Here is a 26,482-nt window from a genome sequence, read left to right on the forward strand (position 1 = left end):
GAATAGTTTGCCACCATTTAAAAATCAAGAGATTTCACATGAAAAGTTGGCTTTCTGACTTCTTTTAAGCGGCTGGAAGATGTACCCACATTCCCGCACAGCCTGGCTCTGACTGGGTGGAGCTGAGAAGCTGCTGTTTTCTGAGGCCAAAGCTCCTCCCTGAACCCATCACTTCACTCACAGGTGTCATCTGGCTATTTGGTCCCTTTGGGCATTTGTATTGGCATCTTAACCATTACCTTGTATTAATACAAAATGCTTTCTTCAGTGATCTTTAAAAATTAAATGTAAAGATAACAAGGAACAGGGACTTCCCTGGCAGTCCGGTGATTAAGACTGTCCACACTTCCAATGCAGGGGGCGCAGATTCGATCCCTGGTCGGGGAACTAAGATCCCACATGATGCACGGTGCAGACAAAAAAAAAAAAAAAAAAGATAAAAAGGAACAAATTCCCCCAAAATACTCAATGATGACTTTCTTGCTAATGTTTCCTGAACCCTTTACAATGGTGCTAGCAAGATACCACCTCAAATGGAGTTAAACTGTCTAAATGTACACAAGACGAATAAAATTAGAAACATGCAAAGGTTCATCTCAAATGAAATAATTTCCTCATCAGAAACAGTTAAGAAGCAGCTAAGCATAACTTTAGATCTGTAGTTGTTGAATTTTAGGATGTATCAAAATCTTACCTGGAGACCTTGTTAAAACAGATTGCTGGGTTGCATCCCCAGAGTTTCTGATTCAGTAGGTGTAGGGTGGGGCTGAGACTGCATTTCTAAGAGGTTCTCAGCTATTGCTCATCCTGCTAGCCCTGGAGCACTTTCTGAGAGCCACAGAGGCATGCTACTCAGTGTGGTCCCCAGCCTAGACGCCTGGGAGCTTGTTAGGAAGGAGAATCTCGGGCCCTCTCTTGACCAATGGAATCAGGATATGCAGGTGGCTTGTAGGAACTTTACATTTTGAGTTGCAGTGAACTAACTTGTCGTTTCCAAACCTTCCTGGGGCCTTTGTTAACTATGCAGAATGCCAGGCCTTTCCCTTAGAAATTTATTGAGAAATCTTTTTTCTTTTTGGCTTCACAGCAGCATGTGGGAACATAGTTCCCTGACCAGGGGTCAAAACTATGCCCCCTGCATTGGAAGCGCAGAGACTTAACTGTTGGACCTCCAGGGAAGTCCCTCAGAAACCTATTTTTGTCAAGCGCTCCAAGTGATTCTTATTATCAGGAAGGCTTAGGGAGAATAGGCTAATGGTGGTATTAATAAAACTAAAGAAAGAATATATTTTTAAAAACAAGGATCAGCAAATGAAAATTTTAAAAATAGAAATTCCAGGGGAGAAAATTGGTAGCTTGTCTTCAACCATTTGGGGCTCTGTAGCCCCAAATGGTATGCGTTCTTTTTGTGGAGAGAGATGAATCAAATTGTCAGATCTTTTACCACACACCAAACTGCTTTTATCTGGGTCCCTGCTCATCAAGAAGTCTCATTATTATAAGTTGGCTTCCAAGTTTTTTTGTCTTTTTTTTTAAATCACAAGGGACAGAAGTTGTTGTGACTCACATGGTCTATATGAGTGTCGCCCAACAGAACTTTCCATTACTGTGGAAATGCTCTATTTCCTTTTTCCTAAAATTAATTAATTAACTAATTAATTAATTTTTGACTGCATTGGGTCTTCGTTGCTGTGTGTGGGCTTTCTCTAGTTGCAGCGAGTGGAGGCTACTCTTCGTTGTGGTGCGCGGGCTTCTCATTGCTGGCTTCTCTTGTTGGGAAGCATGGGCTCTAGGCATGTGGGCTTCAGTAGTTGTGACATATGGGTTCAGTAGTTGTGGCTCACGGGCTCTAGAGCACAGGCTCAGTAGTTGTGGCGCACGGGCTTAGTTGCTCCGCAGCATGTGGGATCTTCTTGGATCAGGGCTCAAACCCATGTCCCCTGCATTGGCAGGCAGATTCTTAACCACTGCACCACCAGGGAAGTCCCCCAAGTGTTTTTCATACCAGGAGAAACACACCAGTCAAATCAATGTAAGTATTCTGATTTGTGACAGGTACATTTCTCACTGTGAATCAAGAAATCATCATTAAGGCATTGATATATTTTTCTGTGGGTTCTATTAGTGTCTCTAAGAGATCAAACCACTTTTGTTTTAATAACAAAATCAAACTTCTGTGCACATGTATATGATGTTCTGTTGGAGGAAGGAGCAAATACTTTTGCCCATAAAATTTTCTTACATGTGGATCCCACTGTGTAGTTTTAATGTTTTTCATACATCTCTTTAAGCAGGTCAGATTTTTTTTTGAAAGGAGAATTACATTAGCAAATAATAAAAGTGTACAAAATATACAAGAATAAACATCTAAGAAAGCAAAGAGTTGATAAGGAAATTGTCTTTTTAATTCTTTCAGTGTTTATAAATGAAATACTGGCCTTGGTGAGTCCTATCTTTTCCCTTAATCTGTCTTCACAATTCTCCAGGAGGAGGGTAAAATTTTACACTTCTGCTTAGAAGAACTAAACTATCGCTGAATCTACCTATGAAGTACATTTTCCCAAATATCAGATGTTTCCAAAGTCCTTTCAAGGAATATAAATCTCTGAGAATTGTGGACCTCATCACCTCCATCTATCATCCAATTTCTGGGAAGTTAACACATTCCCAGGGATTTTCATCTGGGAAATTAACAAATTCCTTGTCGAAGTTGAAACACGGTATTTCTATTGAGGTTTCAGTGGATAATCTTATTCTAGAAATCAGGCCATCAGAGGATCGGTTTGTTTGGAGGATAGTTTAATGTTAACCCCCATTCTGAATAGAACAGTTTTTATTTCCAAGGTTCCAGTTACACCTTAAGTTGCACTGAGTTTTTAAAGGCGACTGATCTGGCCAGTAGCATGATTGTGATCCTCTGGTCAAGCCAGTGTTGGGGCCCTGGTACCATTAAGTTCTCTGGGTGGAGATCTGAAAGAGTGAGAGGATACTCAGCCAAGGAGGGAAGGCTTTCAGAAAATGGGTAAGAGTGTAACTGAGCAGGACCCTATGGGGCCTTCCCAGGACAGACCCCTCCCCCATATTCTCTGCTTTAGCTCCTCTCTGGAGTAAGTAGATAATTGTATCTGATGCACATTTCCCGAGTTATTTTACAGATGTGAAAGTCCCCACCAAATGGAACATGTTAAGTACTTGATGATCATGAGCACATGGTCCCCAGGCCTACTGGAGCCTGAGGATTGATAATGTCAACCCCTGTGGCACCACCCTGTTGCCTCACCATCAGCCAATCAGAGAACTGTGCACGAGCTGATCACTTGCCCTGAGACACCCCCCCCACCCCACCCCCCCCACTCCTTTAAAAACGCTTTGCTGAAAACTTTCAGGGAGTTTGGGGCCTTAGAGCATGAGCCACCCATTCTCCTTATATTGGCAACTTTACAATAAATGCTGCGCTTTCCTTCAACTCAACCTGGTATCAGTAGATTGGCTTTACTACAAATGGGCAAGCAGACCCCAGTTTGGTGCGGTAACAAGAGGAGAACATAAATTGTGGATGAATAAAATTGCCTCTTTCACACCCCCCCCATCCCCCTACCCCTGCCCCGGCCTGGCTACTTCAGGAGACAGCATTATATAGTTAGAAAGCAGAGAATTTTGGAATGAAAAGTCTTGGTTTCAGTTTTGGTGCCAGTAACTATGCAAAGTATGATCGTTTTGAAGTTTCTTATAATTTCAGTTCCTTCAAATTTCTATGAGGATAGCAGTGTTGATACCTCTCTTGGTGATAAAATGTCAGTACACCCTAAAATGCTTTATAAAGGTGAGTTGTTACTGTGGGCACAGTAACAATACCTTCAAATACTGGTGGTTTTAGCTTAATTTTTTTCAGTTTTAACTTATTTTCATCACTTGTTCTTTATGATCCAGATATTTTAAAATGCAATGAAAATTAACTTTCCATGATATGTCAGGGACTGGAAGTAAAAAAATTTTCAAACTGCAAATGAGTTACACAAATGAAAATATCAAATGGAGGTCCAGTTATCAAAATGAAAGCACTCAACATATTAAAAGTTCACAATTATTTGTTTAGAGCACATAAAAAAGTCAGCTTGCTAACCAACGGTTGTGATTTTTAGAGAACTACTGCAGAGGTTTGAAGAAAATAGATTTATTAGTTAACTTATAAAGAGATTAAAGAGCTTGAAACAAGTATTGAAAAGAAATTTGTGGGCTTCCCTGATGGCATAGTGGTTAAGAATCTGCCTGCCAAGGTAGGGGACACAGGCTCGAGCCCTGGTCCGGGAAGATCCCACATGCTGCAGAGCAACTAAGCCCGTGAGCCACAACTACTGAGCCTGCGCTCTGGAGCCCGCGAACCACAACTACTGAAGCCCGCATGCCTAGAGTCCGTGCTCTGCAACAAGAGAAGTCACCGCAATGAGAAGCCTGCGCACCGCAACGAAGAGTAGCCCCCACTCGCCACAACTAGAGAGAGCACGTGCACAGCAACGAAGACCCAACTCAGCCAAAAATAAATAAATTAATAAGTTAATAAAAAAATAAATTAGAATGGTGTTAGGCTTTAAATATACCAATTTGGGTAATCAAATTATTCATTTTTTAATAAGAAATGACACGGCAGAAATGCTGGTCCAACAGTCTTGTCTTTACTGTTCCTTGTCTTTACTGTTCCTTTAAAGAGAGAAACAGAATGCAAGGAATCAGAAAGCACTAGCAGGCATCAATTAATCCAAGATACTAGCTTCTTAGTTCCAAAAGCACTTGCAAAGAAAACCATTGGGGGGCACAGGGTATGGAAGCACTTCATAATAACTGGAATCCCATGAGTGTGTGTGTAAGCCAAGTCTCATAGGCTATTTCTTGTATTTGTCTTTTACTTGGTCACTTTTTTTCCCTCAAATACTAGTTTTTCTTTGACGTTTTTTCCTCAGAGTATAAAAAGTATGAAATATAAACAAGCTCCTGCATTGCACACTTCAGAGTGTACAATTCAAGCATTATAGAGCTATCTACATACCAATAAATCCCATCAAATCTTGGATAATTCAATAATATACAAAATACCAGGGCACAGAAAGAACTAAAACACACTTCTTTTTGTTACACATAAGATTCAAATATTCAATCTAAAGAAAATCACTTAATCATTTTGGCTTTCCTCTACATTCACATGTTGATATACTTATTAAAATATTCTGTATTATTATGTTTGGTCTTATTATTTCAAGTCAGGTTTACAACCTCAAAACCAGCCATCCAGACAAAACAGGTAATCAGAAAGATTATTTCTTCCCCACCTCCCTAATCCCAATAACTATGAAGCCAATTTTATGACATGACTCCAAACACTGGATTGTGACAAAAAAATGCTAGGTCCAATTTCTTCATAATCCTTTTTGGTGTGGCATACTTGGTAGAACTCAGGTGTGGAAGCCAGCATGGATCCTCCAAACCAAACTGCATATCACTGCATGTGATATGTAATGACTTGTACATCAGTAGGCTTTGGCTTCAATCTACCACCACTCAATTCTCACTTAATTTCAGCCTGGCATCTACAGTTCTTTTCCAATCTCTTTGCAAGCGACGTCTAAAGTCCCTGAACATGGTTGAACCTCCAGAGAGGACAATATTCTTGTAGAGAGGACGTCTGACATCAATAGGACAATTCTGAATTACTTCTTCTACAACTTCTGAGATAGGCTGAGTAAAGTCTGGATTAGCAAACTCTGGATGAAAAAAAATTTCAGGTCCCAAGAATCTCTCATATCCAACATCAATGGAAAATTCTTTCTTTGAGATAGCATTGATTCCAGTATACTGTTTAATCCACTTTGATCCATCTGTATCATACTTGTTAATCTGGGCAGACATAACTATAGCTCTCCTTTACTGCCTTAGCAGTTTCCAAGGATTGCTCTGGAGGAATTCCTACTTCTCGGTCTCTCAGCAATTGCTGAATAAAATATGTTATATCTCATCCTGCGATTGGAATGTGCTTAATACAGCTGCCAATCACATACCCTTCAGCCACAGGGATGACACGAGTGACACCATCTCCACTGTCTATTACTGTACCAGTCAGCGTCCGTTCTCCTACTTGTCTGGTGGTCCAGGATGCAGCTAAGGCAAGAACAGCCTGTACAGCAATGTACAAGCCTGGAACATTGAAGGACTCAAACATTATTTCAGCAGTATATTCCCTGTTTTCTGGAGTATTCAGTGGAGGTTCAGTCAAAAGAAAATAATGGTCTTCAGGTTCCGCCCTTAAATAGTTAAAGATCACTTGCTCCATAAACCTTTCCATCGAGTCCCGGTCTTCAACTATACCACGGCGGATTGGCCACTTTGTTGCATATGTAGATTTTTCTATTGCTTCATCATCAGTGAAGGAGTCTAGGTCATCAACACCTTTCATCACCCTCCTTTGTGCTTGATCACCCACTTCCGCTGACTCCTTAATAGCAATACAGGAAGGGATGATAAACCGTGGTTCCGTATTTCCAGCATATCCTAGTTTTGTATACCCTGTGCCACAGTCCCCCACACAGGCCGGCAGCCGTCCCGTCATCTTCCTCTTCGCCTGCTGCTGCCATCTGCTCTGTGCTGGTTGGGGCCAGGGGTGGGTGGCGAGAGCTAGAAGCTATCTGACCATCTACGGCCGGGCCGCCCTCTCCATCCGGGGGGTTGGGGGGAGCCGGGAAGCCAAAGCAGTAGCGAGAGAGCAGCAGGCTCGGTCAGCGGCTTAATTTTTCAATACTTTATAATTGGTCTTTGACCCAGCAATTCACTTCTATGAATTTATCCTAACAGATATAACTGAGTATGTGCAAAATAAGGTATTGTCAAGTTATTCACTGCAGCATTTTTTATAATACCAAAATGTTAAAAACAGTCTAGGTATCTACCGATAACGGTCTGATTGAGTAAATTATATCCATTTGGTGGAACAAATGGAATACCATGCAGCTGTGAAACAGAATAAGGAAACTCCCTATATATTGTTATGGAAGGATCTCTAACACACATTATTAAATAAAAAAGCAAAGTGCGGAGCTTGACTTTTACTGTAGAAGGGAGAAACAAAGGAAAAGCAGTTCAGAAACAATAGTCAACAGAGTGCTCTTCAAGGGATATACCTAACAATCTAATACATATCTGAGTTGTTTGCAGGAACTCAGATCCCCACACCGGTGTTAACTACAAGCTAAGATCCCAGACTGGTCAGAATTTGGGGAATGATGATGTTGACCTTTTCTGACCCTCTGTGACTTCAATCAACTAAAGCTTGGACTCTGCCAACCTTTGCTCCACTTCTACACCGAATTCTCCTCGGCTCCAGCTCCCTTCATGAACATACATTCACCACCCAAGCCCCTGTATGAATATGCACATACCCTTAGTGGTTAAGAACCCTTAGTGGTTAAGTGGTTAAAAGGTCCCCAGTTTTGCTGTTTGGGGAGACACTGCTTTGGGAAAGATCCCGGTGTTCTCCTTACCTGCTGTGAGTAATAAACCCTTCCTTCTCCCAATCTTTGGCTTGGTTGTGTCTTTTGGTCCACCGAGGCGAGCTCAGTTTTCGGGTAACAGAAAGATACACAACAAACAATTGTGGTCAAATAGGGAATTCCCTGGTTGCCCAATGGTTAGAACTCCATGCTTTCACTGCCGAGGGCGCGGGTAAGGTCCTGCAAGCCGTGCAGTGCGGCCAAAAAAAATAGTGGTTAACTACTGGCAGAGGTGAGGGGGCTGTGTGGGTGGGAGGGAGATTTTCACTGTGTATCTTTTAATATACATTTTTGGATTTTGAATCATGGGAATATATTACCTATTCCAAAATTAAGTTAATACTTATTTGAGAAGAGACTAATATTTACGTGGCTAAGGAACTAAATAAAGATCTATGACTTATCTTGCGTGTAAGAGCTCTTCAATAATTATTTGATGTGTTGAATTTGGGTGGAATGACTCCAGCATTAAGGTGTGTGATGGGTCGGGCCTCTGAGAGGAGCAGGGAAGATCGAGGGCAATTGAGGATGAGTCTGTTTAGACGGGCATATCAAAAAGCAAAGCTCTGCATGGGGCCAGATGGGTAACAGGGGAACAAACTTAGGCGGGTGCCGGTCTGCATTATAATTAACATGAAGCATGCTTTCAGGAATGGAGAAAACCATGTGCTTTTTTTTCTTTTCTTTTTTTTTTTGCGGTACGCGGGGCTCTCACTGCTGTGGCCTCTCCCTGCTGTGGCCTCTCCCGTTGCGGAGCACAGGCTCCGGATGCGCAGGCTCAGCGGCCATGGCTCACGGGGCCTAGCTGCTCCGTGGCATGTGGGATCTTACCGGAGCCGGGGCACGAACCCGTGTTCCCCGCATCGGCAGGCGGACTCTCAACCACTGCCCCACCAGGGAAGCTCAACCATGTGATTTTATAATATAGGTGGTAATGAGAAAGGAGTAAGAATAATTGGGAACACAGAGAAGTAACAAGTTACCTTTCTTTGTTGTTGTTAGCGTTTTTTAAAATCTTCTTCTGGGGTGGGAGTGGTGTATTTGGAATGAGAGTTATTTCAAATCTCATCAAAGCGTTTAGCAAAATACTAACCAGCGGTGGTGTGAACAGAGAATGTTAGCCATCTTAGGAGGGAGGGAGTTACATCCAGGCTGTGCTTGGAGGTTTAAGGGGAGGGCAACTCACTGCGGGAATCTGAGCCAGTTAGAGGCACAAAGACATTCTGATTCCTAGGATCCAGCAGATGGGAGACAAATGTCAGGGTGACAGGGTCATCACTGGTATCAGGGCTATGATCTGCCAGCGGCCCAGGCACTGCCAGCGGCCCAGGCACAGCGGCCCAGGTCCAGAAGAAATGGTGTCCCCAGGGTAACTCACAGGGAGTGGGGGTGGGTAGGCAAGACTGCTCCTACCCAGCTGGAGACTTCGAGAGAGCCCGGGCAGGTCGCTGGAGAACTGCTAACCCCACGGCTGCAACTCCCTGGGACCAGCCCTCAGGGAGCAGTGTGTCATTAGCAGGAAGGGACTAATGACCCAAGACTCCGTGCTCTGGGCTTGGAGCAAAGCATTTGGGGACATCCATCTCCTCCCCTCTCACCACACAGTTTAAAATCACATTTTCCTCTTCCTGGGTATTTTGAAGCTTAGTGTGAATATCTAGGAGTGCTTTTTGAGATCCTCTGATGAAAGGTGCAACAGAAGTGCAAAGTATTACCATCAACACTGTAAATATTTTAACGACAACAGAAGTGCCACGTGTAGGCAGAACACAGACGCACATTCCAACGTCCAATATTCCTAAGAGAACTACTGGAGAGTTCAGAATGGCACATGTGCAAGAGAAGCCAGTCACAGAAGAAAAAAAGAGATAGTTGAGCTAAGTAAGAGACTTCCCTACAATGCTGCCCAGCGGAACACTAATGCCCACTCAAACAGGCTTCAGCCGGATACCAAGGTCTCCCCTCCAAGTACCAGCTACACACGTGTGTGACAACCGATGTGGAAGATGGAGCAAGCGCAGGCCCAGCCTTTGTGCAAGAGGCGAGCTGCTGCTGGGAGTGCTTCTGTCCCATTAGCAGGCAGGCTCTGGAACATGCCAGCCTGGCAGCTGACTGTGGCTGACGGTGGGGGGTGTGGGGGTGTGGGGCTGATGGAGGCTTCCCCTGGCAGCACCACAGTCTGCCTGTGGTGGACAGGTGCCTGGCTGGCCCTGGAGCAGGCTAGAGCTGAGGGAGGGAGTGAAGAGAGGGGACAGGGTGATGCATGACCAGGCAGGATTTTTCACCACCATGGGACCTGGGAATTTGGCTGGCAAGGATGATCAGCTGGGCTTAATTTAGAGCAGTTTCTCAATTGCTCTCAAGCAATAGCTGAAGTTAAGAAATTAATAACTACCAGGTGAGTATAAATGATGTTTCAAGCACAGTGCTAAAGGCAGCCTCTGTATTTTCTCATTTAATCTTCACAACAACTCTGTGAGGTAGTGCTACTACCCTTGCTCACAGATAGAGCTCAGAGGAAGTAAAGGACGTGCCCAAGACACTACAGTAAGTGGCAAGGCTCAGATCTGCATGCAAGAATTGTAATTCCAAAGCTGTTTTGTCTACAATGCTATGTGGCTTCCTCAGTGACTAAAAAGCAACTATCAGGGCTCTTAGATTTTGTTTTCTTGGTTATTACAGACCTAAACACACTGTATCCAGAATGCTATTGTCAAAGATAAGGTAACAAATGACTTTCTTCCAACAATATGGTTCAGGTTTTGATCCATGCCTATAAATGGATCTTATCCAAAAGAAGAGCTACTTTTAAGTCAAGGAGATGTACACCGAGGCCTGTCTTCTGGACCTGGACCACCCAGGCCAGGCTTCCATATTTGGTGCCTCTTTTGGACACACTGTCTCCAGTCTCCCTCCACTTTCCAATCTGTATTCCAGACTGTGGACAGAAATAACTTTGAAAAACCTGTCTGTTTGAAAATCTGCAGGGCTCCCAACTGCCTCCAGAATAAAGTCCTTCCCCGGCTAGGCAGCCACGTCCCCCAGAATAAAGTCCTTCCCTGGCTAGGCAGCCACGTCCCCCAGAATAAAGTCCTTCCCTGGCTAGACAGCCACGTCCCAGCCCTGCTCGGCCACGCCCCACGGTCCAGCCTCTGCTGGATTCCTCTGTGCCCCGAACAGTGTGCATTTTCACACCTCACTGTTATTATTAGCCCTGCTAGTCCCTCTCCCTGCAATGGCCTGGTCTTACCTTCTTCCTCCCTCTGGCAAATGGCTCTCCTCCAAAGCCCAGGTCAAATATCACTGCGCTCCCTCAGCTTCCTGACCCAAAGTAGAATTTATTACTCCACTCATTTGAGCCCCTCTGTGGCACCTGGTGCCCAAGCATATTATACTACTTACCATCAATTACAGTACTTTATTCTATACAGCTGGATCCTCTTTCGCTTTAATTGAGGCAAGGGCAAAAACCATTTCTTACCATCTTTGTTTCCAGAGGCCCTGGTATACAGCAAATGCCCTGAATGTTTTAGAAGAAACAGATGCAGTCATGTGCAAAGGAACTCTGCTCACACAGTACTACAGCGATGATCTCAAAGAATTTCGCCAGTATGTGGGTAATTGGGATGGCTGGCTTCAAATTCCTTCTCTACACATTATTACCTGTGATCTACATAGCCCCTCAACAATGAAACAGAGAATAACTATCTTGTTCCCCTGAAGGATATGAAAGGGAGCATACAGCAACCCCAAATTTCCACCAGAGCACCTTCGCTTCTTCCTCTTGTCAACAGAGGAAGTTTTGTTTGGGCAGGGCAGAAGACTGTGCTGCTAAAACTATAGTTAAAAGCATTGGTTTAGGGAATTCCCTGGTGGTCCAGTGGTTAGGACTCCGTGCTTTCATTGCCCAGGGCCTCGTGGCGTGGCCAAAAAGAAAAAAAAAAAGCACTGGTTTAGATGGCCTCTTCCTTTACTACCTCATGCCTAAATATCTATCTGTAAGCACCTCTTCCTAACTGGTTCTCAAGCCTCTAGTCTTCTCCTCCTCCATTCAACTTGCAAGTTACTGCCGGATGAAATTTTCTAAAACATTATTTGCATCATATGTAACATGTTAGTTTTGTAACATAATTGCATAATAAATATAACCAACCAAACACTCAGCTCCACAACTAGAACATTAAGAGTAACTTGCATCTACCTGTACATGCTTCACGCATGTCAACCCGTTGCTTAATACCTGGAGTTAATCACTGTCTTTAATTTTAAATTTTTTATTCTACTTTTTAAAGAATGTAGTTTTATTAAAGGGGAGAGGGAGGGGGTAGGGGTAAATTAGGAGTATGGGATTAACAGATACAAACTACTATGCATAAAATAGCAACAAGGAATTACTGTATAGCATAGGGAACTATATTCAATATCTTGTAATAACCTATAATGGAAAAGAATCTGAAAAAGGATATATAAGTGAATCACTTTGCTGTACACCTGAAACTGACACCATATTGTAAATTAACCATACCTCAATCAAAAAAAAGAAAGAATATAGCTTTATTTTACACATATGAATATAGTTGATTTTGCTGATTTTGGAAGACTGTAAAGGTAGTACCATACTGTGTATATCTCCTGGTATGTGCTATTTCACTACTATGAATCCAAGATTCATCCACGTTGATGCTCTTGTTTAGTTTGCTGTTACATAGTATTCAACCGTGCGCCATACCAGTTATTTACTCCTCCTGCCAGCCAACTCGGACTGTTTCCAGTGCTTTGCTATTATGGGTAATGTGGCTATCAACATTCTTGGTGCACAAGTGCATTTGTGCATTTCTGAAGTGGGATGTTAGGTCACAGGGTATACAAATGTTCAACCTTGTGAAATAATGTCAAAGTTGTTTTTAAAGGGGCACTAACAGCCAGATAATTTTTTTCAAAATCACTGCTTTCCCTATTGAAAAATAATTCAGTGTAACCACAACTTGCAAGATAAAATCCAAACCTGCCATTCCATGCCAGTTAAAATCTGGTCCCGGGCTTCCCTGGTGGCGCGGTGGTTGAGAGTCCGCTTGCCAATGCAGGGGACGTGGGTTCGTGCCCCGTTCCGGGAAGATCCCACATGCCGCAGAGCAGCTGGGCCCGTGAGCCATGGCTGCTGAGCCTGCGCGTCCGGAGCCTGTGCTCCGCAACGGGAGAGGCCACAACAGTGAGAGGCCCGCTTACCACAAGAAAAAAAAAAATCTGGTCCCAACCTAAATTTTATACCTTTTCTCTTATTGTCCCTCCCTAACCCCCAAGCACCTCCCACCCCAATCGGGCAGATCTGCTCCCAGATACAGAACACAACTTACTCATTTTCAACAGCTCCTTCCTTTCTAGTCTGCAACCCCCCTGCACCCCTGCTACTGCCCTTGGGTTCTCCTTCCTAATGAAACCTACCCTGAGCACACCTGCCCACAGGACTCTCTTCCCCCCAGCTCCTAGAAGACATGTCCTGCCCCAGTCATATGCCATCAGCCTTCACCCCCATCCACGTCTTAGTGTGCTAGGTTTCATGCTGCCTTTTTGGAAAAATGGACATTCTAACTAAGCTGTGTGATCAGATTTACTTGAGAACTCAGTGTTTCCAAATTTAGTATTTGGTACCTTTCTCACCACTCTCTGGACAATGGAATTGCTTAATTGTGGATTTGACTGTTTTCCCACATAACTTTCGACATGATTATGTCTTATTTCCCCAATTAAATCATCAGTATCTTAAAAGTACAGAGACCATATTTTTAAATTTCTTTGTATTCTCTATAACATTTAACATAATCTCATGTGTGCAGTAAGAACTCAGTTCAACAAATATTTAACACTTCAGTGGATACCTGAAAATGCAGGGGACTGAAAGTGCATTTCTAGAAAAAATATGTTCTAGCATACAATTTAAACATATAATATGTAGGTGTATAAAATACATATACACAAAAGCATGTGTGTGTGTATATATATTTATACAAGCTTAGAAAGTACAATAAAGGCAGAGGCAGTCTAGATAGAAACTTTCCAATCACAAAAACAAGAAACAAATAGCATCCATGTGTTTAAACTACCTAAGAAGTTACTCTTTGGCAAAAAAACTCTTAGGTTTAGTGCTATGGCATCTGTCTCTGAAATATGTTACTGTCCATTTTCATCATGACTGTGACTAGGAAATAATTCATTTAGTTAAATGACCTTTTCTTTTTCAGTTGTTCTCCTTTGATCAAGTTGCTGCTCACCTTCCTAAAAACACTACATTGTATAAAATTTGAGTCAGAAACAAACTATATTGTCTCCCAATAAAAAAGTATCATTTTATTAGTATGAAATATTCTGAGATAATTTATTGTATTTGTGACCCAAGTATATGATTCTTAAATACGAAACGGTTTTAAGCGCAATCATACAATCATTTAGTAAAAGTGCTGGTCATCAGACCCCGAGAAAAGCAGGAAGGCACTTTCCCATTTTGGTGTAGAGATACTACACTTAAGAGGCTGCTTAATTGGCCGCTTATTTAATGGAGTTTATTCTGCTTCCCTTTTGTCAGATTCTTCCTCCTCAAACTCGACTAAAGGAGCGTGTCTGTTGGCCTGAGAACCTTCTTTGTAGAACACTTTCTTGATAGTGCCATCCTTTGGAGCCTTTATGGTATGCTGCAAAGACAAAAGGCATGACAAACAATGGCTGTGATGCTAATGAGGGTTGAGCACACACCAAGTCAAGAAACATGAAAAGTGAAAAATGAAGCCAATTATTTTGATGTTTTGTCATGTATCAGTGCTTCCCGACCTTTCTCATATCACAGCACACAGAGAAAATAATAACAGTTTTATGGTGCGCTTGGGGATTGAGAAGAATCACTACCTTGATGCATCTGGTCAATAATTGGGAAGCTCTGAATTAGCTAGTAATTCTCAGCTCAAGCTTCACAGTAGACTCTCACCTGGGAAGCTTTTAAAAACTACTGATCCTTGGGCTCCCCTAAAGGAAATCCCAGTTCAACTGGTCTGGGAGGTACTTTTGCAAAAAGCTTCCCCGGTGCAATTTGTGACCAGGGCTCAGAACCAATGGCCTACAATTTCTAACCATCTAAAAACCTAAACAGCTAATTTAACTTGACTGAGGTTTTCACTTTGATACTGATATTTGGCATCCTAGGTATGGCCTTAGAAAATACCAGTAGCTAATATTCTGTTGGGTTACTGCCTGACTCTAAGCTATTGATAATTTCAGAATCACTAATGACAGGCACAATCTCACAAAATGAAAATGTAAGAGAAGGATGGTTTGGTTTTGTTTCCTGCAGTTAAGGCTTCATCAATCCATGGTTCTTAATATTTAAAATGGTCTTAATTTACAAAATAAGACAAAAGAATGATTGGGACTGATAGCTCCCATAGTTTATTTGGCAAGTGAACCCGTGATTTCACTTACCTCCATCTTCATGGCGATCATAACCATCAAAGAATCTCCAGCTTTTACTTTGTCTCCAGCTTTCACAAACACCTAGAGAGTCAGAGTGACAGGTTAATATTTAAAAACGCAGAGGTCCTTTGTGGTCCACGGAGTTGGTATATAAATGTACACAGCAGAAGTGTGTGTCTGTGTGGTTGTCTTATCTGCCAAAGACAAACATACTGGCACAACTCAGAGACCCATAGGTCAGTCTGGCATTGCGGGCACTGTTGTCAGTGGGGGGCACTCCTTAGCTACCCATCCCTGCCCCCTAACCCACTGAGTTTTCCTTGAATCAGATGAATACACTTAATGTATTTCAAGATCCTTTTGTGTTTTCATGAATACACAGACAAGACATGTCACCAACGGGGAAGGACTGACTACAGGTACACCTCGTTTTATTGCTCTTCACTTTTATTTTGCCCCACAGATATTGCTCTTTTTTTTTCTTTTTAAGAAATTGAAGGTTTGTGGCAACTCTTCATCAAGCAAGTCTATGGGCGCCATTTCTCCCACAGCATTTGCTCACTTTGTGCCTCTGTGTCACATTTTGGTAATTCTTGCAAAATTTCAAACCCTCTATGAGTAAAAAGATTATGACTCTCTGAGGGTTCTGATGATGGTTAGCATGTTTTAGCAATACAGGTTTTTAAAAAATTTTTATTTTATATTGGAGTACAGTTGATTACAATGTTGTGTTAGTTTCAGGCATACAGCAAAGTGATTCGGTTATACATCTATCTAAGTATTTTTTAATCAAGGTATGTACACTTTTTTTTAAGACATACTGCTATTGCACACTTAACAGGCTACAGTGTAGTATAAACATAACTTTTATATGCACTGGGAAACCAAGAAATTCATGTGACTTGCTGTACTGTGGTGGTCTGGAACCAAACCTGCAATCTCTCTGCTGTATGCCTGTACTACACTTAAATGTTTTCACGACAGGCAGGGTGGAGGGTCTTGCCTGGTTTTCCAGTTTTTAGGTTGTTTAGGATAGTGTTTCAAGTCTTTAGGGCCTTGTGTAGTAAATGCATAGACAATCTTCATGTGAAAGAATTAAACTTACTGGCAACACAGAAAAATATCTCTATTTTCCTTTTTTCAAGTATAAATGAACTCATATATCCCATATGGTTTTACTGTCTTCTTGGTTAACATGGTTATCAAGTAGTTTTCAGAAACATCACACAGTAGAGTTAGGTTCTGAAGTCAATGTGTACAGTCAAAACTGTGAAAAATGAGAAACATGTCTGAGAGCCCCACAATCACCCAATGCTGGGTGATAACTTTAGTAGCATTCAATGAAATCAATGATCTGGGTTTAGGTCAGTTATGGGGGAAAAAAGTGCATGTTTAAAAGTACACCCTGAGTAGGGATGCCCATATTACAAGAGGCCTGTGGGAACTGAGACTGAATGAGCAAAAGGCAGGTCCAAGTCCCTCAAGTCTGTTGCCCTTCTGGGGCAAACATTTCCAGACAGGAATGGTGGGTGAAATCACTCACACTATTTAAATAGTTGTTTTCTTCTTTTATTTATGGGTACCAAGAACATACAGTTGAATTTTTATGACTTAAATACATTTAAGGGGACTCTACTATATGTAAGTATATAAAAGGAGACTACTGATCTACCACCATTGGAAGATCTCAACTCTGAATACATGTGGCATTCAACACCAAACCACATTGTTCTTCACCAATACCATTCAAATTTTGGATAATGCTTGGTGAATGTGTCATTTTAATCGTATAAAGACAACCTTGATTATTTGTACTTTGATGGAAATTCCCACTTCAAAGAAGAGTCTTTATCATAAATTAGGCAAATGGGGACTTCCCTGGTGGCACAGTGGTTAAGAATCCGCCTGCCAATGCAGGGGACACGGTTTGATCCCTGGTCCGGGAAGATCCCACATGCGGTGGAGCAACTAAGTCTGTGCGCCACAACTACTGAGCCTGCGCTCTAGAGCCCAGGAGTCACAACTACCAAGCCCGCGCGCACCATCTAGTGAAGCCCGCGTGCTCTAGGGCCCGCAAGCCGCAACTACTGAGCCCGTGTGCTGCAACTACTGAAGCCCGCGTGCCTAGAGCCCGTGCTCCGTACAAGAGAAGCCACTGCAATGAGAAGCCTGTGCACCGCAACAAAGAGTAGCCCCTGCTCGCTGCAACTAGAGAAAGCCTGCGCGCAGCAACGAAGACCCGACACAGCCATAAAAAAAAAAAAAAAATTAGGTAAATGGTATTTTCACTGTAATATAGAATTTGAATCTATAATAGATCCTCTTGTTTTCTTGAAATGGATGCTTTCCTATGAGCAAGATTTAGAGAGGGGGAAAAAGAATATATACAACAAAGTTCAACAAAGACATTTATTAGGACTTATTGTACATCATTCTACATACGTTCACATCATTACCTTTTCAACAGTTCCAGTCATAGGAGCTATGGCACCTCCTTGGGTTCCTTCTGAGCTCACTGCGGACAAGTATCTGGGGACTGGAATGCCAATCTGAATACTGCCATCCTATAAATAGAAATGATATTTATGGGGCATATATTTGTAACATAAATCAGAAATGAAATTAAGATCACTATAGTTTTACTAATAGACCTGAGGTGATGATTATTTTCAAACTATTTGTTAAATATCAGTCATCTTTAATACCATGGTTCTAGTTTAGCTTTGTACCTTGAGCAAATTACGAAACCCCTCAGTCTTGGTTTCCCACTGTAAAGAAGTAATGGCATACATGCCTCACAGGGGATTAAAAGAATTAAAGGATATAACTGTCGGTAAAAGACAGCCACTGTCTGGAAGCCATTTTTAGTAGCAACCCCACTATAAGGTGCTTAGTCTAAGCCAGGAACTCTTCGTAACAACTGTATGAACATATAATGTCATTGATGGTCCCAACAACCTTATGAGTTGGGTTCTGTTATTTATTTATTTCTGTTCATAGATGGGAGAACTGAAGCCTAGAGAGTTTAACTTGCTCAAGGTCAAGCAGATGCTGGTAGGGCCAGGATTTGAACCCAAGTAGCTTCATACTCCAGAACTCATGCCCTTCACCACTCCACTCTACGGCCTCTGCCATCATATTGTTCTAGCACATTGACTACGGCAAGAAATGCCTGGTAAAATGAGATCAACCTTGACTCCAAATATGTAGTTTAATTACTGGAATACTAAAGGCATCTCATCACAAAGGACTGTGGTCTGGAAGATGGTTCCCAAATGTGAGAAGACTCCGAAGAGGCCACAGTATATCTGATAATCCATTCCCTTTCTTCGCCCATGCAGAACACCAAGGTCTTCTAACAAGCTCCTAACCAAATCCATGCCGAGCCTACCCCAACCATCCTTTGACTGCCACGAGACCACCACTAACCCCACCCACCGCCCCCATAAGGAGTATTCGGTCCACAGACTCCTCCCACAATGGTCACCCTCCCAAGTCCCCAGGATTCCCAGTGCTAGGAGGATGGTGATTGGGGGAAGTTTTCAGGCCTCAAATCCCTGAGAGAACACTGCCCCCTGAGCAGGGAGATTCGCTCTGACAAAAAGGGGGTAAGGGTGTTTAAGAATTAAAGGAAGAAATGGATATGTGTCTGTCAGTGAGAATCTGTGAGAACAAAAGGGATGAATGGAGAAATAGAGAAGGTGGAAATGTGACAAAGAAATAGACTGAAAGGGAGACAGAGAAAAGGTCACAGCAGTGAGAGAAGGAAGCAGGATCTTTCTACTATCTCAGTGGAATACCTCTGGTCAAGCAATTTTCTCCCAATCTCCACAACAGTGTTATTATATTATTATTATTTTTTTGCGGTACGCGGGCCTGTCACTGTTGTAGCCTCTCCCGTTGCGGAGCACAGGCTCCGGATGCGCAGGCTCAGTGGCCATGGCTTACGGGCCCAGCTGCTCCGCAGCATGTGGGATCCTCCCGGATGGGGCACGAACCCGTGTCCCCCGCATTGGCAGGCGGACTCTCAACCACTGCACCACCAGGGAAGCCCCCACAACAGTGTTATTATAAAGAAAAGACACTACCATGGAAAATAGGTAAATAGTGTTTTCCAGGATAACCAGCTTAGTTTTACTAGCAACTCCATTAACAGAAGATTTCAGGTAAGTGCAGTCTCCCTCACTGCAAAGATCACCAAGGACATGGAAAGTTTTATCTTCAATCTGAAAAAACAGAAAAATAAGATCCTTAAAATAAAATAAATGAACAACCCTACAGAATTAAAATCAAAATCAATTCTTTACTAGTAAGTTTCAAAAGGTAATAGGTAAAATGTTTTTTTTAAAAGTCATGTAGGAAATTTCCTCCTAAGATTCATAAACAAAATACTCTAGAAAGAAACAGCAGTAAGATAATTAAAAGGAAAACAAAAGTTATAGAACATATCTATAGCATCATACTGCTACAGAAAAAGGTTCATTTAAGAATAGCAATAAAAAAGTGAAATAGAAATACAGATCAAAGTAAGCAAAATTATTAAAATTCAGTTGAGTATATTACATGTTAGTACTCATTTCTGAGTACCCAAAGTCAAATTTAGTTTTACTGTGCCAAAGTTAGTAATGAAAAAAGCCAGAACCCCATAATTAGATAGATTTTACCAGCATGTAGATCCAATTCATGGGTTTCAGTTATGATTTAAGAAGATAAATTAGCGGGAGATTGACCACAATTTTCTTACTCTGAGAGAGAGGGTACCGAAGAACAGATTTCACACTTAACCTTCCAAGGAAGCTGACAAAAGGACATGAAACCTTTCTGTTTAAAAGAATGCTTTCTCATATACACACTCAAGAAAAAGATTTCCCTTACACACAGAAAATTCATTTAAATCTTCTTTCTTTATTTTTCATTTCAATTCCCATGTTAGTGTCAGAGTCCTGTGGCTATTCTTTTCAAATATATTATGTAGGCTAAAGTGAAATAGGTCACACTGCAGTATTTATACATGGTTCTCATCTATCCTAAGTTAAAAAATATGACATTTTTCTCTGCTTTGGAACCTACTAAAACAGCCATTTGAATGTTTGTGGAATTCTCAGGACGTAAAGATTAGATTGGGAACAGTTTTGTTTAAAGATCTACAGAAGCACATTCTAAGTTCGTGAATGTAGTTCCATGAGCAGATTAGAACAAATCTGCAATTTAATTTACCATTTACCAAGGGATAAGAAGGGGTTCCTAAACCAGAGGTACCAATATGAATTGCAACTCTCACATACTAAAGTAAGTAGATTTCCCATCATTTGTCTGAATCTCAGAGAAAGAAAACCAATGTGTCTCAAAGCCTTGGATAATCTAAAGCACATCATTGATAAATTCATTTTGCAGGATTTGAAATCTCTTAGCTCGTACTAAAAATGATTTTTTCTGTTCTCTGAATATATACTTACTATAGGAATTTGGTTGAGTTCTCATATTGTTTTTTAACCCTTTTAGCATTTCATTTTGCCCGTATAATGGACTTTTGAAAATTGAGGTCTATCATAAAAATTTTGACTAGAGATTCTGAAAGTATGACCTGTGGATCCCTTGGGGTCCCCAAAACCCCTTTAGGAGTTCCACAAAGTCAAACAATTTCATAATAACATAATGTTATTTGTCTTTTTTTACCCTCATTTTCTCAAGTATACAGTGGAATTTTCTAGAGATTGCAGGACACGTGATAATGTTATTGCTCTGTTGGCTAATGGAATGTGTGCTTGTAATAAACTTTTCTCCGTTTATCCTGCAACTCAACAAAAAACCCAACCCGGTTTTTAAAAAAAGGCAAATAATTTGAATAGACATTTCTTTAAAGAAGATAAACAAATAGTCAATCAGCATACCAAAAGATGCTTAACATCATTAGTCATTATGGAAATGCAAATCAAAACCACAGTCAGATACTACTTCCACACCTGAGAATGGTTTCTTAAAAAAAAGAAAAACAACAACAACAAAACAAAAAAACCCACCAGAATATAACTGTTGGCAAGGAAGGATGTGGAGAAATTGGATCCTTTGTGCACTGTTGGTGGGAATGTAAAATGGTACAGACACTATGGAAAAAAGTATGGTAGTTCCCCCCAAAATTAAAAAGAAAATTACCATATGACCCAGCAATTCTACTTCTTTGGGTATATGCCTAAAAGAACTGAAATCAGGGTCTCGAAGAGATATTTGTATACCGATGTTCATAGCAGCATTATTCACGATAGGCAAAAGGTGGAAGCAACCCAAGTGTCCATTGAAAGATGATAAATAAAGTGTGGTATATACATACAATGGAATATTATTCAGCCTTAAAACAGGAAGGGAATTTGGACATATGCTACAACAACAGAAGGACCTCTTCAGCCTTAAAAAGGAAGGCAATTTGGACATATGCTACAACAACAGAAGGACCTCAAAGACATTATGCTAAGTGAAATAAGCCAATTACAAAAGGAGGAACGCTGAATGATTCCACTTATATGAGGTACCTAGAGTAGTTAAATCCACAGAGACAGAAAGTGGAATGGTGACTGCTGGAGGAGGGGTGGGTGGAGAAGTGGGAGTGGGCTCTTACTGTTTAATGGGTACAGAGTTTCAGTTTTGGAAGAGGAGAAAAGTTCTGCAGATGGATGGTGGTTGCACAACAATGTAAATGTATTTAATGCCACTAAATTGTACACTTAAAAATGGTTAAAATGGTAAATTACACATTATGTATATTTTAAAAATGTACATTAAAAGAATAATAATTTTTTTCTCTGTGTAATTTTCTAAATGGTAAATATTAATAGATGTAACTAATACAAACAAAAGCTCTTAGGGGAGTCTCAATAACTTTTAAGAGTGCACAGAGGTCTTGAGACCAAAAAATTTGAGAACTACTACTTTAGATATAAATATATTCACATAATTTAGGGGCTTATTACGTGTCTGATTCAAAACTATTATTATTATTATTATTTTTTAACCCATCTTTTATTCTTAAGGAACCCCACAGACAAACTGAATAAATAATCAGAAACTGTATAGGGGGTAATTTCTCCAAATTGGTCTGAAATAAAAGCTCATGACATTCTCCTAATTATAGTCATAATAATCAATGGCTTAAGAGAAAGTAGAGAGTTAAAAAATACTCTACTTAGTATGACAGAGATCAGATTCAGCTCTGAGCTGTAGAACAAAACCAGAAAGGCTTACCTGCATGCTGTGTGAGCCATCACGGTTATATGTTACAGCTATGGTTACATCTTTATGGAGAAAGGGGGGAAATTGAAGAAAAATTAGAAGACATTCATTTATTCAGTAACTGAGATTCTGAAAACATCACTTTCAACCTAAGGATAACTAGTTGTTAGGGATATCAACATCTTTTAACTCTCTGACAATAAAGATTTAAAAAATTTAAAAATCAGACAGGTTTCAATAAAGGTGTATTTCAAACTTTTCTTTTTTAAAACTGGAGTTTTAGCTCTTTTAAGTTTATAGGATATTTCAGATACTTTCCCGTCAACAAGAAAGGCTGTAGTGTCATAGTAGAAAATGTAAGTAATTGGGAAAGAGAAGTTCTGGCTTAAGACCCAAATTTGCCGTCTGTGGCAAGATCACCTCTGTGATCTTGACCAAGTCATTTAAAATCTTGCTTTTCTGATCCATTCTGACCCATCAACTGGGTATGAGAATGTAAATGATTAAATAAATGTGAGGGCTTCCCTGGTGGCGCAGTGGTTGGGAGTCCGCCTGCCGATGCAGGGGACACGGGTTCGTGCCCCAGTCCGGGAGGATCCCGCATGCCATGGAGCGGCTAGGCCCGTGAGCCATGGCCGCTGAGCCTGCGCGTCCGGAGCCTGTGCTCCGCCACGGGAGAGGCCACAGCAGTGAGAGGCCCGTGTACCACAAAAAGATAAAAAATTTTTAAAAATAAATAAATGTGAAAGTGCAGACTTTACAAATATAATATACAATATAGTTATATCATTATGTGACTACAGAATAGGTTAAAGACTATCCTAGGAGATGGAAATTTCGTGGGGTAGAGAATGCAGACCAAAGTCATTTCATCTACTCCTGACACATCAACCAGCATCTTGATGCTGCCAGCTCAAATCTGTTTCCAGCCTTGACCTTCCTTCTCCAGAACTCTAGTTAGTCACTCCTAGCAGGATCCTCCATTGGCAATTTAAAATAAACATGGTGGAGCCAACAAATCATCTCCCCACTCCGCCTGCCTTCCCTCCTGACCTGTGAGCTCCATGACTGACACCATTTTTCTTGTCATCCAGGTTTATAACCTATCATTCTTGCCTTCTCCTTCTCCTTTGCTTTCCACCTCCAAGAGTCACCACAAAGCTGCCAAATTCTTCCCCTGGAGGACCTGTCATCTACACTTCCTCCTGTCCATTCCCATTGCTCTACTCTGATTCAGTCCCACAGCTTCTGGCCTGGCTGCCTCCAAAGAGGTCCTTCCAAAACTTCCTGCTTCCTGTCTCAACCGTTCCAGCTGATGCTGCCTAGCATGTCCCCACCACATTCAAAATACTTGGCCTGGTGTGGAAGGCACCAAACTCCCAGTCTTGGTTCCCACTATTCTTCTACATAGCCCTGTGTTCCAAACAAATGGAAAAAATGGGCCAATTAATATTCTCCATATATGCCTCTAGCCTTGCCCACAATTGTGCCTCTTTGCTCATGCTCCTCCTTCACACTTTGCTGGTCCTCAGCCACACCAACTGACACATCACGCTCACTCACTGTCCTTGGGAGGAGTCTGTCTAGGTGGAATGAATTCTCTCTCCTCTGAACATTAAGACTTCGGCATATAAAATACCATTATGATTCTCCCCTCATCCAGTTTTATATGACAGTGATTTTTCTCTTTATCAGTTGTTTTTACAAATTGCAAAAATAGGACTTCCCTCGTGGCACAGTGGTTAAGAATCCGCCTGCCAAGGGAGGGGACACCGGTTCGAGCCCTGTTCCAGGAAGATCCCACATGCCGCGGAGCAACTAAGCCTGTGTGCCACAACTACTGAAGCACACGTGCCTGGAGCCCGTGCTCCGCAACAAGTCACTGCAATGAGAAGCCCGCTCACCACAAGTAGAGAAAAGCTCGTGCGCAGCAATGAAGACCCAATGCAGCCAAAAATAATAAATAAATAAAATAAAAAATATTTTTTAAAAATTGCAAAAATAAAAATATTCACAAAAGTTAAATACTGAAGTTCATAAACTAAAAAGTCCCCTCTACTGCCCAGATGTATTACTACTGAACATTTAATGTGTGAATCCTTTTAGATTTTTTCAAACGCACAAACTTATATTTTTCTTTTATAAAAATAGGATATTGTTATAATATTGTTCTGCAACCAACTTTTAAAAATTAACATGTGACATACATATCTATTTTGTTCTTTTCATAGTAGCAAGGGGATAATTTAATAATAATGATGATGATAGCTACTGTTTATTGACTGCTTGCTCTAGGTCATTCAATGAGCTAAATGCTAATGAGCTAAATGCTTTATAGGTGTTGCCGCATTTCATACACTCAACAACCCAAGGAAGTAACTGCCATCACCATCCCCATTTACGGCTGAGGACACTAGATGCTTAGAGAGGGTGACTTGCCCAAGGGTCACAGACAAGAGGGGAGCGGAATTCAACCCATACAGTCTGACTCCAGGGCCTGCATTATTAACCACTATACCGTCCGTCTTGCCAACATATACACTTCTCCTTTGCCAAGTGGTAAATTTCTTACATCTTTTTTTCTCCTCTTTACATTACTCAGAATATCTGTTTTTTCAAAAACTTTGTACTGAATGTATGAATGAATGAAACTTTCCCCATATATCTTACCAATATCTTTAAACTTTCTTATAAGAAAATACATCCAATTATGCCAGATCAGTTTTCTTTCAATTTGTAAGATATGAAAAGTATTTAACTGACATGAATGCCGAATGAATCATAGTAAAGGACTTCCCTGGTGGCTCAGTGGTTAAGAATCCGCCTGCCAATGCAGGAGACACGGGTTTGATTGCTGGTCCGGGAAGATCCCACATGCCGCAGAGCACCTAAGCCTGTGCACCACAACAACTGAGCCTGTGCTCTAGAGCCCAGGAGCTACAATTACTGAGCCCACGCACCGTAGAGTCTGCGCGCTGCAACTACTGAGCCCACGCACCACAACTACCGAAGCCTCTGCGCTCTAGGGCCCAAGTGCCGCAAATACTGAGTCCACATGCTGCAACTACTGAAGTCCACGCACCTAGAGCCCATGCTCTGCAACAAGAGAAGTCACCGCAATGAGAAGCCCACGCACCACAACGAAGAGTAGCCCCTGCTCGCCGCAACTAGAGAAAGCCTGTGCGCAGCAACGAAGACCCAATGCAGCCAAAAATAAAAAAATAAAATGAATAAATTTTTTAAAAATTAAAAAAATCATAGTAAAGACATTGCCAGGAAAACTCTAAATTCTTTTATATATTATAGGGTAACTGAATTTGTTCCTCCCTCCTCTAGGTATCTCTTGACCCCCACAAGAGAACCTTAAACATCTTCTTATAAATTTAATATATGTTTAATATCCTCTTACATACTTAATAAAGTATATAAGTTTAGCATGGTGCAGTGTTAGGTAAGCACATGTACCCTGGAGCATGGGCTCATATTCTGGCTCCACCAATTAGTTTTGGTGTGACTTCAAGAAAACTATTAATCTCTCTAAGACATGGTTCTCAATTTACAAAGTTGACACTAATAATAACACTGATCTCATTGGCCTATTCTGAAAATGCAAATGAAATAATCCATGGAACGTGCTTAACAAAGTGTCTGATATATACCAAACACTCAATAAATCTTAGCCATTAGTATTGAGGGTAGGGCAGGGTTCTGTGAAACATGGCCATAGTAACAAAGGAAGATTATTTTTCAAGCCCTGAATATTTAAAATGCTGGGTCGTTCTTACTGAGATCATTAGGAGTTGGTTCTACTTTAGATTCACAAATGCTTCTGGGCTCTTAGACTTCCTCTTTGGAGCACTCTCTTATTCAACCATGGTCACTACTGATTATATTAGAGACTCACCATAACATTCTGAAAGCTATTATATTCAGACCTGGATTATTGTTGAAAAATACTACCAAAAGGATGTAGTGAACAGCATGCATATTGGCTTTTCAATTATATATTTATTTATTTTAAAAATTAAAAAAGCAAAATCCCCAAAAATGCAGCATAATTCAAAACACTGCTCAGAGCCTTAGTGAAGACCCATGCCAGATAACACAGTTGGCTCATCTGAATTACAATCACACATGTGATTTTTCTGTTTAATTTAGGTTGAAGAGGTCACTGAAACTTTGCTGCTGATACTTGTGTTCAGCATAGAGGATTCTAGAGTAAGATATTCCCAGATTTTGGAGGCTGTTTTTTAGGACGAAATGAA

The 26,482-nt window shown here is 41.2% G+C and overlaps 1 protein-coding gene and 1 pseudogene across 2 annotated transcripts in view; both read right to left on the reverse strand.

The window, feature by feature from the left end:
• Positions 1 to 5,355: 5,355 nt before the first annotated feature.
• LOC309822988 (actin-related protein 3-like) lies at positions 5,356 to 6,598 on the reverse strand (annotated as a pseudogene). Its single transcript has 2 exons — positions 5,522 to 6,598; positions 5,356 to 5,446 (listed from the first exon to the last, which is right to left on the reverse strand). The product of its transcript is annotated as an actin-related protein 3-like (transcript).
• Positions 6,599 to 13,868: 7,270 nt separating this feature from the next.
• MCCC1 (methylcrotonyl-CoA carboxylase subunit 1) overlaps positions 13,869 to 26,482 on the reverse strand; it is a 64,000-nt gene continuing 51,386 nt past the window's right edge. Inside the window, exons 15-19 of the mRNA XM_082655630.1 lie at positions 22,230 to 22,279; positions 19,082 to 19,219; positions 17,450 to 17,557; positions 15,003 to 15,074; positions 13,869 to 14,221 (exon numbers count right to left, since the gene is read on the reverse strand). Of these exons, the coding sequence (XP_082511756.1) occupies positions 14,093 to 14,221; positions 15,003 to 15,074; positions 17,450 to 17,557; positions 19,082 to 19,219; positions 22,230 to 22,279 (497 nt within the window). The 3' untranslated portion in view covers positions 13,869 to 14,092. The remainder of the gene's footprint in view (positions 14,222 to 15,002; positions 15,075 to 17,449; positions 17,558 to 19,081; positions 19,220 to 22,229; positions 22,280 to 26,482) is intronic.

This window comes from Grampus griseus, assembly GCF_964374135.1.
Source record: "Grampus griseus genome assembly, chromosome: 5".
Lineage (NCBI taxonomy): Eukaryota > Metazoa > Chordata > Mammalia > Artiodactyla > Delphinidae > Grampus > Grampus griseus.